The following is a 13,289-nucleotide window of genomic DNA, read 5'->3' as shown; positions in this document are numbered from 1 at the left end:
TGAAGCAAGGTAGTTGGCAATTGTCCAAAGCAATGCCCTGATAGAAAAATAAAGAGAATCATCTGCAGCTTACAATCAAAAGAAGATTTGAAAAGGCTTCTCACTGCCTGTTGGTATTCTTACTTTTTAGGTCATTTATAGAGAATTCAATAAATGCAGTAGAAAGCTTAATTAGAAGATCAAAAGATTTCATCTTTATATTTTATTCCTAAGTAGCAGTGGTGTGGGGAAATAATTTGCTTTTACACTATTCATTTTATCTACTGTAACAAAATGACAATAAAAGCTGCAGAATTAGTGCAGAACCTTTATTACCTCATACACATCGACGTATATATTTATGTTCTAAGATAAAGCTACTGAGTATGTTTTTAAGTTGGTTTCAAATATACAAAGTTCAGACTGCCAAACTCACTCTAATTTGTCCTGCCATTGACAATGGAAGGGATTTAATAAAATGTATTTCTGTGTTCCATCCCTGTTATCATTTCCTGTTGTCCTATCTCTCAAAAGTTGCAAAGTTATCATGTTGCACAGATTGTCATCATCAGGTTGTTTAACCTTCATTTCTAACCTGATTTTTGTCCAATCTATTTTATTAAAATATTTATTGACACCAATTGACTGTTTCAGTTGGAAGCCTTTTCAATTCATACACTAAAAGAAATGGAAAGAATTATAGCTAGAATGTTCTGTTATCTAATGATTATTAACTTGTGCATTTCAGTTCAAGTTAAGCCCCTCTACTTTAAAAGCTGAAAAGGTCACTAACTAAGCAATTATAGTAGTTCGTCTTTATAATTTAAATTCTAATGAAATCACCATATAATGCATCAACACTACTATAAGAACAAAATGTACAAAATGACATAATTTTACAGATGTGGCTTTTTGTTAGGATTTCTTTTTGATAGTTGAATTATCTTGCTTCAGTAAATGTATCTTGTTGATAGTTTTAGATTAACCATTCTCTGTAAGTGTCTACAATTATCTATTTCTGTACAGTTGTATATACTTGGTCTTCAGCAGTGTTTGGTTAAAGGCGTTATTATTGGCTGTATACACCACATCTGTAGATTTATACCAGCTAGTGTATTATTTCCTCAAAGAGCTGTCACATTTTACAAGAGTGACTACTTAAGTAATGATATGATAATGCTGAAACAAAAACAGAAATGCTGGAATGCTTTAACTCATGAAAGGATTTAAAACATGAAATGTCAATTCATTTCCTGTATTCACAGATGCTGCCTAAACTACTGACTGTTTCCAGTATTTTCTTTGGGGGGGGGGTTCAGATTTCCAGTATCCAACGTTTTATTTAATGACTATGACAATGCTACTTACAGATCAGACTTGCTTTGAGAAATTAAAATGATTGTATTCCTTGTGCTTCTCAAAATCAACAAATTTCTCTATACTTTGAAAAGAGACACTTGCAGACTAATAGTCATTTTTATTACTAAGGACTTAGTCAACTAATGTTCCCAGTGTACTTAAGTTCTGCTTTTGTGCATTTTAGGTTATCTGTCTTGATTCGGTCTTGTTCTCTGATCTCTATTTTCCTCCTTCCCCTACCCCCCATTCACAAATCATTTTTTCGTGCCTCCTGCAGATTTTTCTTACCCTCTTGCTATTCATTGCATGCCCACTCCCGTATCCTGGATTTGCATTCCTTCCACTATTTTGCTGTCATCTCCTAAACCGCACTCTCAATTCCACCTATCCAAGTAGATCTTGAGCTGACAAAGAAATGGTTGTTTTAGGCTTTCGCCAGGCTTCTGCTTAGCCACAGTATTAGGGACGTATGCCTAACTCCACTGTAGTGCAATGGTGCTGAGAGAAACTTAGCTTCCAGATGTGTGCACATCAATATAAATGCATGTATTTCCTACCACTGGCCTCTCAGCACCAGCCCAGTAGTGCTTCTGTTCAATTGTGGAACATATTTTGTGAACCCTAACATAGTGTCTCATTGGGGAACTGTCCTCAAAACTTAGAGAATACAGTCATTCATTTGTAGGCATGCATGTGGTTCTTTACATTTAAACTTTTTAAGTTGGTGTTTGCTCTTAAGATTTAGAATATATTGTGTCAAATAAGGCACTACTGAAATACACTTTTTCTTCACATGCTGCCAGCTGGTTTTCAGTTTTGCAAATGGAAATGCCAGATTATTTGTGTTGGTGGTCTGTGGAACCAAATATACTTAGTTTCCATTTTTTACTATTTCTTTGTCATTGACCCTGAGTCTGTTCTTATGCACTTGAGAATCCATGTGCATTGCCTTTGAACAAATGTATAACTTGCAATATTGTTGATCAGCCAATAGATAAGCCTTTGGTCAGTTATCACCATTGTAGTTACTGTCAATATGCATGGTACATAATCATTGCACCTTTGCACTTAATAGTCTACTCTTGATCCAATATTCCAAATGTAATTTCAGCTTTCCAAAATTTAAGCTTGTATTTAAGTGTATTTCTGCGAATAGTTGTCTCTAAAATACTGTTCAGATAACAATTAAGATCAATATACTGTTACTGGGGTAAAAAAAAACACTAATATATATATAATCCAATTGCGATCCACTGCCTTTGTTCTAGTCTTGAAATATTATATCTCAGTATCTATAAACATCATCCTGATTTTCTCTGAGCAACAGTGGGATTCTGTCGTATTTTCAGGGTCAGATGCTCCGTTATGGCAACTATTTGGGTTTTGAAAGATGGGAATTAAATCAATAACTCTTCTACTTTTGAAAATCAGTAATAATATTCATCAAAAATTCAGAAAGATACACTTAGTAGCTACTTTATTAGGAACCTCCTGTACCTAAGGAAGTGACCATGTTCACGATCTTCTGTTGCTGTTGCCCATCCACTTCAAGGTTCAACATGTTATGCATTCAGATGTGCTCCTTTGCACCACACCACTGTTGTAGTGTGGTATTTGAGTTACTGTTGTCCTTCTGTCAGCATGAGACATTCACCTCAGACCTCTCATTAACAAGGTCTTTTTGCCCACAGAAGTGCCACTCATTGGATGTTTTTTGTACCATTCTCTGTAAACTCTGGAGTCTGTTGTGTGTGAAAATACCAAGAGATCATCAGTTTCTGAGATACCCAAACCACTCCGTCTGGCAACAACAATCATTCCACGGTCAAAGTCACTTAGATCACATTTCATTCTTGTTCTGATGTTTGGTTTGAACAACAACTGAACCTCTTGACCATGTCTGCATGCTTTTATGCATTGAGCTGTAGCCACATGAGTGGCTGATTAGATATTTGCATTAACAAGCAGGTGTACAGATGTACCGAATAAAGTAGTCACTGAGTAGTTTTGTTTTATAAACCAGTCTTTTGCTGACCCATGGGGTTGTTAAATTATTCAGCTAACATTGACTTTACTAGAAACCAAGAAAGCATAACAAGCTGGAGAGAGAGAGAGAGAGTTGTGTGGGAAACAATAAAATTCCACTTAAGTATATAAACATTTGTAGGAGGAAATATTAAGAACAGCCAAAACATCAAAAAGCTAATTTTTTCTTTCATGTTATGCCTTACTCTACTTTAACAGCCTGGATTTTTATTTATTTTTTATTTAGCAATACAGTATGGAGTAGGCCCTTCTAGCCCTTCAAGCCATGCTCCTCCAGCAACCCCGACAAACCTGATTAACCCTAACCTAATCACAGGACAACTTACAATGACCAATTAACCTACCCAGTACATCTTTGGAATGTGGGAGGAAAGCGGAGCACCCAGAGAAAACCCATTCTACAGGGAGGACGTACAGAGACTCCTTCCAGAACAGCACCAGAAATGAACTCTCTAACCTCCTGGATACCCGAACTGTAATAGCATTGTGCTAACCCCTATGCTACTTTGGTGCCCCTGGAGAATACTGGAGAGTGTAGAGATTTCAGTATGAAATTGGTGGCATTCCTCAACATAACTGTAGAGATATTTAAAGACTCCCATGAAATGGTTTGTATTCCAAAACATGCACATGGAGTCCAGCAGGAGGGTTGGATTTTTCTCAGATCATCTCAACACGTGCTATGGAATCTGCTTTCTGCTGTGGCGCAGGATCTGCAAGATCTTTCAATTCACTCAGGAATGTCAGAAAAAACAGAAAATTTAAATGTCCTTTTATTTGGATTTGCTAAATATTTATATTTTATTATTTTAAATGAGAATCAGGATTATTATCACTGGCTGTGTCATGAAATTTGTACTGCAACTGTAGTGCAGTGCAATACACAAAAATTACCATAAATGACAAAAAGAATATATATTTTAAAAAGTGCAAAAAGAGATCATAAAAGTGAGGTGGTGTTCATGGACCTTTCATAAATCTGATAACATAGGATAAGAAGCTATTCCTAAAAATCTGTGTGTGTCTTCAGGGTCCTGTACCACCACCTGATAGTAGTAATGTGAGAGGGCATATTGTGAGATGGTGAGGGTCCTTAATGATTGATACCATCTTCTTGAGGCATTGCCTTTTGAAGGTTTCCTTATTGGTGGGGAGATTCGTCCCGATGATGGAACTAGCCGAGTTCACAACCCCCTGCAGCTTTTCTGATCCTATGCCTTGGCGCCTCAATTCCAGATGGTGATACAACCATGCGGAATGCTCTCCACAGTACATCTGTAGTAATTTGCTATCAAGTCTTTGGTAACATACCAAATTTCTTCAAACTCCTAATGAAATATAGCCGCTGACATGCCTTCTTCGTAATTGAATCGTATGTTGGACTCAGGATAGATCCTCACAGATATTGACACCCAGGAATTCAAAGCTGCTCATCCTTTTCACTGCTGGCCCTCAATAATAACTGCTGTGTGTTCTCCCAATTCCCCCATCTTGAAGTCCACAATCAGTTCCTTGGTATTACTGATGTTGAGTGCAAGGTTGTTGCAATACCACTCAACCAGCTTATCTATAATCTCATTCCTGTATACCTGCTTATCACCTTCTGAGATTCTTTCATTTTATAGATGATGTTTGAACTGTGCCTAGCCACACAGTCATAGGCGTAGAGAGAGTAGGCTAAGCACACATCCTCGAGGAATGCCTGTGTGAATTGTCAGTGAGTAGGAGTTGTTAGTTCCAATCCACATTGACTGTGGTCGCCCAATGAGGAAGTTAAGGATCCATTTGCAGAGAGAACTACACAGGTCAGGGTTTCGAGTGATTAGTACTGATGGATGATGGTATTGAATGCTAAACTGTAATCAATAAACAGCAGCCTGACGTAGGTATTGCAGTTGTCCAGGTGGTGTAAGGGCGAGTGGAGAGCCAGTGAGATTGCTTCCACCATACACCTATTGTGGAGGGAAGCAAATTGCAGCAAGTCCAGGTACTTGCTCATCAGGGATTAATTCTAGCTATGACCAACCTGTCAAAACATTTCATCACAGCAGGTGATAGCCAGGTACAGCTTTGGAGTCTGACACCGTGCAAGGGTTCACCCTCTTAAAAGATATTCTGCTACTGGCCTTAGTTCCACTTTAATATGTTTTAAAATCTTTCTGAACATCGGAGATATCTGTCATTCAAATACTGTATGTTTTGACAGTAAGCCAAGCTGATGGCAGGGCTTTACTGTTCTCAAAGGCTTTTCTGAGTTCTATTGTTTTGACTCACCTGCTGCACTCCATTATATCAATTAAATCTTTGCCACTGCTCAAGGACCATCTGGATAAAGAAGATTCTGGATTCATCTACTTTAATCCAGACAGCTGGTGATTGTGTGTGGTAAATCACCAGCTGTATAGTCTGGGATAACGTATTGATATTAAGCTAGAAATAGAGCTCCATGACTGAAGCTGGAACATGTGAAGTGATTTTTGTTTTATACAAAGTTTGGGTCATCAACATGTGAGTGTGTAGATTAAGGGTTTTTCACTTTTCATCCCAATTAGCAGTGAGTCTAGTACATTGTAATTTAAATAGGTTGGATAATTTTTGTGCCCATTGCTTTGTTCCCTGACATGAAGAAATGTTTCAGGTACTTTTACACACAAAGTGCTGGAGGAACGCAGTAGGCTGCAGCAATGGAAAATAATAAAGATTCAGCATTTCAGGATATTACTCTGGATTTCCAGCATCTGCGGAATCTCTTGTGCTTGTGCCAAAAGCTTATCCCTTTCTTTAAAATTAATTAAACATTAACATCTTTTAAAAAGAATTAGAATAGTAAACATCATAAACAACTAGATAAAAAAAAAATTCACAATGTTCTCTTTCTGTCTCAAAGTTGTACTATTGGAGCAACACAGTAGCATAATGGTTAGCACAACGCCTTACAGTTACAAGTGACCTGGGTTCAATTCCCGCCACTGCCTGTGAGGGGTTTGTACGTTCTCCCTGTGACTGAGTGGGCTCCCTTGGGGTGCTCTAGTTCCCTCCCACAGTCCAAAGATGTACCGGTTGCTAGGTTAATTGGCCATTGTAGATTGTCCCATTATCAGACTGGGATTAAATCGGGGGATTGGTGGGCGGCATAGCTCAGGGCCAGAAGGGCCTATTCCGCACTGTATCTCAATAAATGAAGAAATATTCCCATTGTATGCAGGTCCTCCACCTGATCTTATTTGCAGAAATACTGGGGAATCTCAGCAAGAACCTTTGTCCTTTGTTGCCCTTTAAACTAAGGGAACATTTTACTGAAGTACAGCCAAGGAAGGGCTAGCAAGGCATGGCAAGTAAGTTTGGGACTTGGATTTCCACACGTGCTAATAAATTTAAGGCTGAGAAATGCAAGGAACTGTCAATATTTATGAGCAAAACCCAGGCCTATGTTTTAGATTGATCATACAGTCTTTGTATCTTTTAAAATATGTTCAAATTGAGTCATACACAGTTGATTGTACTACATATTTTTAATTTACATTTTTTAACTGGTGATTAAATAATCAATTAGTCAAAAACTTACAATTTTTTCCACTTTTATCTTGTAGTGAGGAGTCGCATACAGCAAGGTTTGATTTCAGTTGCTGCCCGGACCGTGATAATACATTTGGTAAATCATGTTGGCCATTATCCATTGAGTGGTGGCCCAGCAATGCTGACCAGTTTGATAAGTGAAAGCCATGACAATCCCTTTACTGACTGTGCTGAACTTTCCCCAGAACTTTTTGAGAATCCAAATCTCCAATTTTTTGTGCTGAACAGTTCTACTCTTATTTCATACTTGGAAATCCCCATTGAAGGTAATATCCCAGGAGGAGGGATGTCAGCTGGACTCTCAACAGCTACCTCAAATGTTAGAGTTGTGATGCGTGATATATCTGGTAAGTACTCCTGGGATTCCGCAATTCTCTATGGACCACCTCATTGCTGTCAACAAAGGCAAATTGCTCACAAGTTCACAAACGTTCATAAAGAAGAACAAATGGCTGAATCAGTGTTCAAAGAGACAGAAATTACTGATGTTGACTTAAGTGAGTATTTGGTAGCTCAAACAAAAAGAAGATGCCGAGAAATGGTGCCATCTTGGGATGTAATTCATGATGATGAAGATGCCTTGGACGAGATGTTGCAATATCTGGGCTCCACCAGTCCAGAATGTCTCCAGAGAGCTGGAGTGCAGCTTAACATCCCGGCTCCCCCTCCAGTTTGTATTTCAGAAAAACAGGAAAATGATGTAATCAATGCAATCCTAAAACAATACACTGAAGAGGAAGAGTTTGTGGAGAAGCATGGCAATGACCTGAATATGAAAGCAATGGAACAGGAAGAACCATCCCCACAAGAACCACAATCTGTCTTTTACTACTGCAGGATGCTGTTAAATATTCTTGGCATGAATTCTTGGGACAAAAGGTAAGATACGTATTTAATAAGGTGTATTTATATTTTAATTGTAATACTTTTCATATTGTATTTAAAGTTGGGATGTCCTTAGTCAGTTTATGCATTTTTTAAAAGAAAAGCAAGAATACTTTCTTGGGCAAAAAATATTGTATGATTTCTGCAGTTGTTTTGTAAAGCTTGGAAAAATAAATGGCCCAGCAAATAAATTGAACATTTTACCCAAATGATCATTTCTCCAGATCCTGTGCAGGTTGCATAATCAAATTACCACATTCTGGTTACATTCCACAGATTCATGCTGAAATTTCAAGGGGAAGCAAAAAAGCATGCAAGTTATTGATAGGAATAGTGGTATTTGCATTTGGCAGGGATGAAACTGAACTATAAATAGTATATGATAGATGGGTAAGTCTGGGGAAGCTTTTATAATCCTTAGAATGGGTAAGACGTGACTCATGCACATTAGTGCATGATGTGTAGGGAGTGGTGGGCTGAAATAAATGGCACACGTGTCTTCGAGAGAAGCTAAATAAGCATGTGACAGAGTAAGGGAAAAGAGAATATATTGATGAGAGCTACCAAGTCTTGGGGAAATGTGTCATGTGGAACACTAGCATGAACCTGTTTTTGTCTAAAACTACTAGATACTCTTGTAGACATACTTCTGAACTGCGATTGCTGCAGCCTGTAAATTCCCTTTTAAGGATATTCTTCTGAACTGACTAAAGGATCTGGTGCTTTTACAAATCTCCTGAGGAATTCAGTGAACCATACTCTTGAAAGTGCATGTACAGCCAGGGCAGCTATTGCTGTGGGTGGGCGCTGCACCGAGTCCTAATGGCGGAAGATATCATGGTTGACTCTATTTCTCTGCGCTGATTAAAGCATCAAGAAAGATTAAAATTGTCAAGGATGAGAGCAGAAGACTAACAGGTGTTCAGTGCTGACTGCCAGCATTTGACCTGTCTCTCCTTCTCACTACTCCCATCAGGCAGGTGGTGTAGGAGTCTTGGATCCCACGCCAGCAGGTTCCGGAGCAGTTGTTGCCCTGCAGCCATCAGGCTCCTGGAAGGGCTTCACTCGCCTCTGTGCTGAACAGGCTCCGCAGTTGTGAATTCACTTTCAGGGACTCTGCAGTTCACGTTCTGTGTGTTTTTGTTTACTTACCATTTGCACAATTTTATCAAGGCTGAGGGAGAAGGACAAACTGGTATTCAGCTCACAGCTTGACAAGGTTTACTCATTTCAGCACTGATCTGACTCTGCAGCTGTGGCCTGCAACCATTGATACTCGCCTCAGAGCTGAACTGGCTCCTTGGCTGTGGACTCACTTTTGGAAACTAGTTAATGTTCTGTGTGTTATTTGTTTACTTTGTTTACACAATTTATTTTTTTAGCACATAAGGTGTTTCACAATCTTCGTTGTGTGGGGTTTTCTAATAGGATATATTGTGTTTCTTTGTTTTGTGGCTACCTGCAAACAGACAAATCTCAAAGTTGTGTCCAGTATACATACTTTGATAATAAACGTATTTTGAACTTGACATTTTTCCACAGCAGACTGAGGTTAATTTTCTGACCTTGTATCTATTGTCACCAAGGCTACTTGCTTCCATATTGACGTTGTTTGCTCTGATTCATACATACCTTCGTTTTATCTGCAACTGAAAACCCTGTCCATGCCTTCATTGCATCCAATTCTATGATGTTCAGTCTCCCACTTTCCACACTGCATAATTTCTCATTTATGTTTCCAAACTCCATAAAGCCCTCCTAATAATTGAGATGTATGTTCCGCCAGCTTTGGCCTCTTGCAGGTCTTACGACATATTACTGCATCCTCATTTTCAATCAATTTGTATTAGTCACAGAATTACAGAAATTTACAGCACTGAAAGGACCATTTTGTCTATCATAGCCAACTTGAACAAAAAAAAATTTTTGTTACTCTCATTTTCTGGCAATTGATCTATTGCCTTGGTTAGTGTTTTTTGAGAATACATTCAGGTTCCTTCCAAATGTTAGAAGGCTCATGCCTCCTTACATTTTGTTTCTGAAATCCTTTTTCCCTTTGGCAATAAAAAAGATTTCCTGTACTCTAATCCAGTCATGTATCCTGGTTATTAATAGTTTTGCAAATAGAAATGCGTCTTTCCTGTTTTCATTGACTGTTTCCAACAATTTTACATACCGTTGTGAAATTCTGTCTCATTTTCCTTTGATCCAAAGACCATAAGGCAGAATTAGACCATCTGACCCATTGAGTCTGCTCCACCATTCAATCATGGCTGATGCTTTTTTTCTATCTCCTCCTCAACCCCAGTTCCCGGCCTTCTCCCTGTAACGTTTGATTCCATGTCCAATTAAGAACCTATCAATCTCTGCCTTAAATACACCCAACAACCTGGCCTCCACAGCTGCATGAAGCAACAAATTCACCACCTTTTGGCTAAAGAAATTTCCCCACATCTCTGTTTTGAAAGGGCGCCCCTCTATCCTGAGGCTATGCTCTCTTGTCCAAGACTCTCCCACCATGGGAAACGTCCTTTCCACATCTACTCTGTCTTGGCACTTCAACATTCAAAAGGTTTCAATGAGATCTCCCCTCATCCTTCTGAATTCTAGTGAGTACAGACCCAGAGCTATCAAACGTTCCTCTTATAATAACTCTTCCATTCCTGGAATCATCCTTGTGAACCTCCTCTGAACCCTCTCCAATGCCAGCATATCTTTTCTAAGATGAGGCGCCCAAAACTGTTTACAATACTCAAGGTGAGGCCTCACCAGTCCCTTATAAAGCCTCAGCATCACATCCTTATTCTTGTATTCTAGACCTCTTGAAATGAATGCTAACATGGCACTTGCCTTCCTCACCACCAACTCAGCCTGCAAGTTAACCTTCAGGGTGTTCTGCCCAAGGACTCCCAAGTCCCTCTGCATCTCAGATTCCTGGATTTTCTCCCTGTTCAGAAAATAGTTTGCACATTTATTTCTACTACCAAAGTGCATGACTGTGCATTTTCCAACATTGTATTTCATTTGCCACTTTCTTGCTCATTCTCATCTGTCTAAGTCCTTCTGCATCCTACCTATTTTTTTCAATATCACCTGCCACTCCACCAATCTTCATCTCATCTGCAAACTTGACAACTAAGTCATCTATTCCATCATCTAAATCATTTATAGGCAGCGTAAAAAGAAGTGATCCCAACACCGACCCCTGCAGAACACCACTAGTCACTGGCAGCCAACCAGAAAAAGATCCTTTTATTCCCACTCGCTGCCTCCTGCCAATCAGCCATGTGTTATGTGTTATTTGGCATGATTTGGTAAGTTATTTTTGGGTCTGCGAATGCTCACAAATTTTTCCCATATAAATTAATGGTAATTGCTTCTTCGCTTTACGACACTCCGGCTTACGAACTGTTTCGTAGGAACGCTCTACCTTCGGATGGCGGGGGAAACCTGTACTAAGTACAATATTGGTATTGCTTGATGACACAATCACAATCTAAGGACTTTCTTTGAGAATTAGGAAGGAGTTTAATAGGGCAGCAATTTACTTTGTTGCAGAGTTCTTAGATAAAAATTAATTAAATTATCTGTAAGTTGCTACAATGATTTTTGTTTTCATTTTATAAATTTTAATTTACCTGATGTTGCATTGTAAGTATTTAAGTACATTCTAGTTTTGATTTATTGCAGTAAGCTTTATCTATCTTGGGGAAAAATATTATAATCTCAATTCTAACTTAAACATTGTTTCATTACAGGACTACTTTCCATCTTCTAAAGAAAAATGAAAAGCTGTTGCGAGAATTAAAAAACCTGGACTCTAGGCAATGGTGAGTATTGTGATCTCCTTCAGGTTTTCTCTTGTATTTCATTAATTTGTAGCATAACTTTTAGAGCTTGATCTCCATGGAGACAGGTATTCTCTCATCATTTTGGCTATCAATGCAGATAATATGTTAGGATGTGAAGTAACTTCTTTACATAAATTAGTTCTGTGCTTTAAACTGCATACCAGCAATTTCAGTACCATACATCTAGGATGAATTAATTTACCTTGCACAGATATGAGGTTTTGAAATTGGGACTTTTCTAACTACATGATTCAGCACTAAGCACCAAGTAGCTTAACCTTTGGGAATGATATTCGTTTATGTATTCTCAAGGAAGATACTATAAAACTGAATAAAGTTAAAGTAAGAAACACAATCATAAGGGTTATAAAAGTCTTTACATATTAATAGCAATACTTATGATAGGCATGCCTTATGATTGGGCATTTGTCTGAATCATCTTTGCCTCTTTAGTCACACCACATTAGAGTGTAAGAAGTTATTGTCAGGTATTTTGACGAAGAGAGTTTTGAACATGAAAATGTGGCTAACATTAATGTATTCAACTGCTGTCTTCGCTAGATTGTGTCAGCCAGCAATTGATGTTTCCTCATTTTTTTTCCCAAGAGCTGGTATCGATATATAGAGACTCACTTATGCCTCAGACTCTTAATAGATGTTATTTTCTACTTCCACTGTGCTGTAGCCTCTTCTAGCATATTCTAATAATCTGGTAGACCAGATCTTAAGTGTCAGTATCACACACCAGTCTATTTGATAGGATTGCAAGTTGTAGTTTAGTATGAGAACTGTTTGCTGATGCTTAGAAAGCTTTGCTGTTTTAAGTTAGCAAAACCAACGGAAATTCTGTTTTGTGTCACTTTGTTAAGTTTGACATTTATTGAATAAATGTTCAGTGACAGTTATTTTTATTACTTGGAGAGTGGAATATTGAGTATGTCTAAGCATTGTAGCTGGTCCATTTTTATTAATTGAAATTAAAATAAATATTTCTGGTTTATGTTAACTATCTTCTTTCTCTTTCATGCAGTCGAGAAACGCACAAAATAGCGGTGTTTTATGTTGCCGAAGGACAGGAAGATAAGCACTCCATTCTGACAAATACTGGAGGGAGCCAATCCTATGAGGACTTTGTGGCAGGTCTTGGTTGGGAGGTAAAGCATCTTGAGCTGTTTAAATTCATAGTCAATACCTCCTCTAAATAAGATTGTACAAATTAATGTTTCACACATTGAAGATGTTTTTAAATTATATAATGTTGTATGATAGCAAGTCTTTAAATCTCAAAGATAAGTGCCTTTTGACAACAGTACATTTTCTTTTATCTTGAGATGTTTGCTATTAACTTCTTCGAAGCATTATTCTCTTCACTGAAAGCAAAAAGTGCCTACTTCAAGATATCAATATTGGGTTTATTGATTTCTTCCTTGAATGTATGTAGGCCTTGCTTGATATTGTAAATCTACATTGCCATGTCAGAGATGTCCAAAATAATGTTATTGTAAATTACATCACCTCTTGCGGAGTATGCCAATTTGGATTTTTCCATCGTATAATTATTTTTCCATCCACTCAGCTGCATGATATTTGGGG

General features: G+C 38.1%; 1 protein-coding gene across 9 annotated transcripts in view; it reads left to right on the top strand.

Moving 5' to 3' along the window:
• The window catches only part of ralgapa1 (Ral GTPase activating protein catalytic subunit alpha 1), a 220,530-nt gene that overhangs the window by 148,576 nt on the left and 58,665 nt on the right, over positions 1-13,289 (top strand). For all 9 annotated transcript variants that reach the window (XM_063049877.1, XM_063049870.1, XM_063049896.1 and 6 more), the window contains 3 exons: positions 6,975-7,839; positions 11,604-11,675; positions 12,727-12,850. In XM_063049877.1, coding sequence (XP_062905947.1) covers positions 6,975-7,839; positions 11,604-11,675; positions 12,727-12,850 — 1,061 coding nt within the window. The remainder of the gene's footprint in view (positions 1-6,974; positions 7,840-11,603; positions 11,676-12,726; positions 12,851-13,289) is intronic.

This window comes from Mobula hypostoma, chromosome 1, assembly GCF_963921235.1.
Source record: "Mobula hypostoma chromosome 1, sMobHyp1.1, whole genome shotgun sequence".
NCBI classification, from domain to species: Eukaryota; Metazoa; Chordata; class Chondrichthyes; order Myliobatiformes; family Myliobatidae; genus Mobula; species Mobula hypostoma.
The sequence above is the reverse complement of the archived record's forward strand: the minus strand, read 5'-3'. Positions and strand labels throughout refer to the sequence as shown.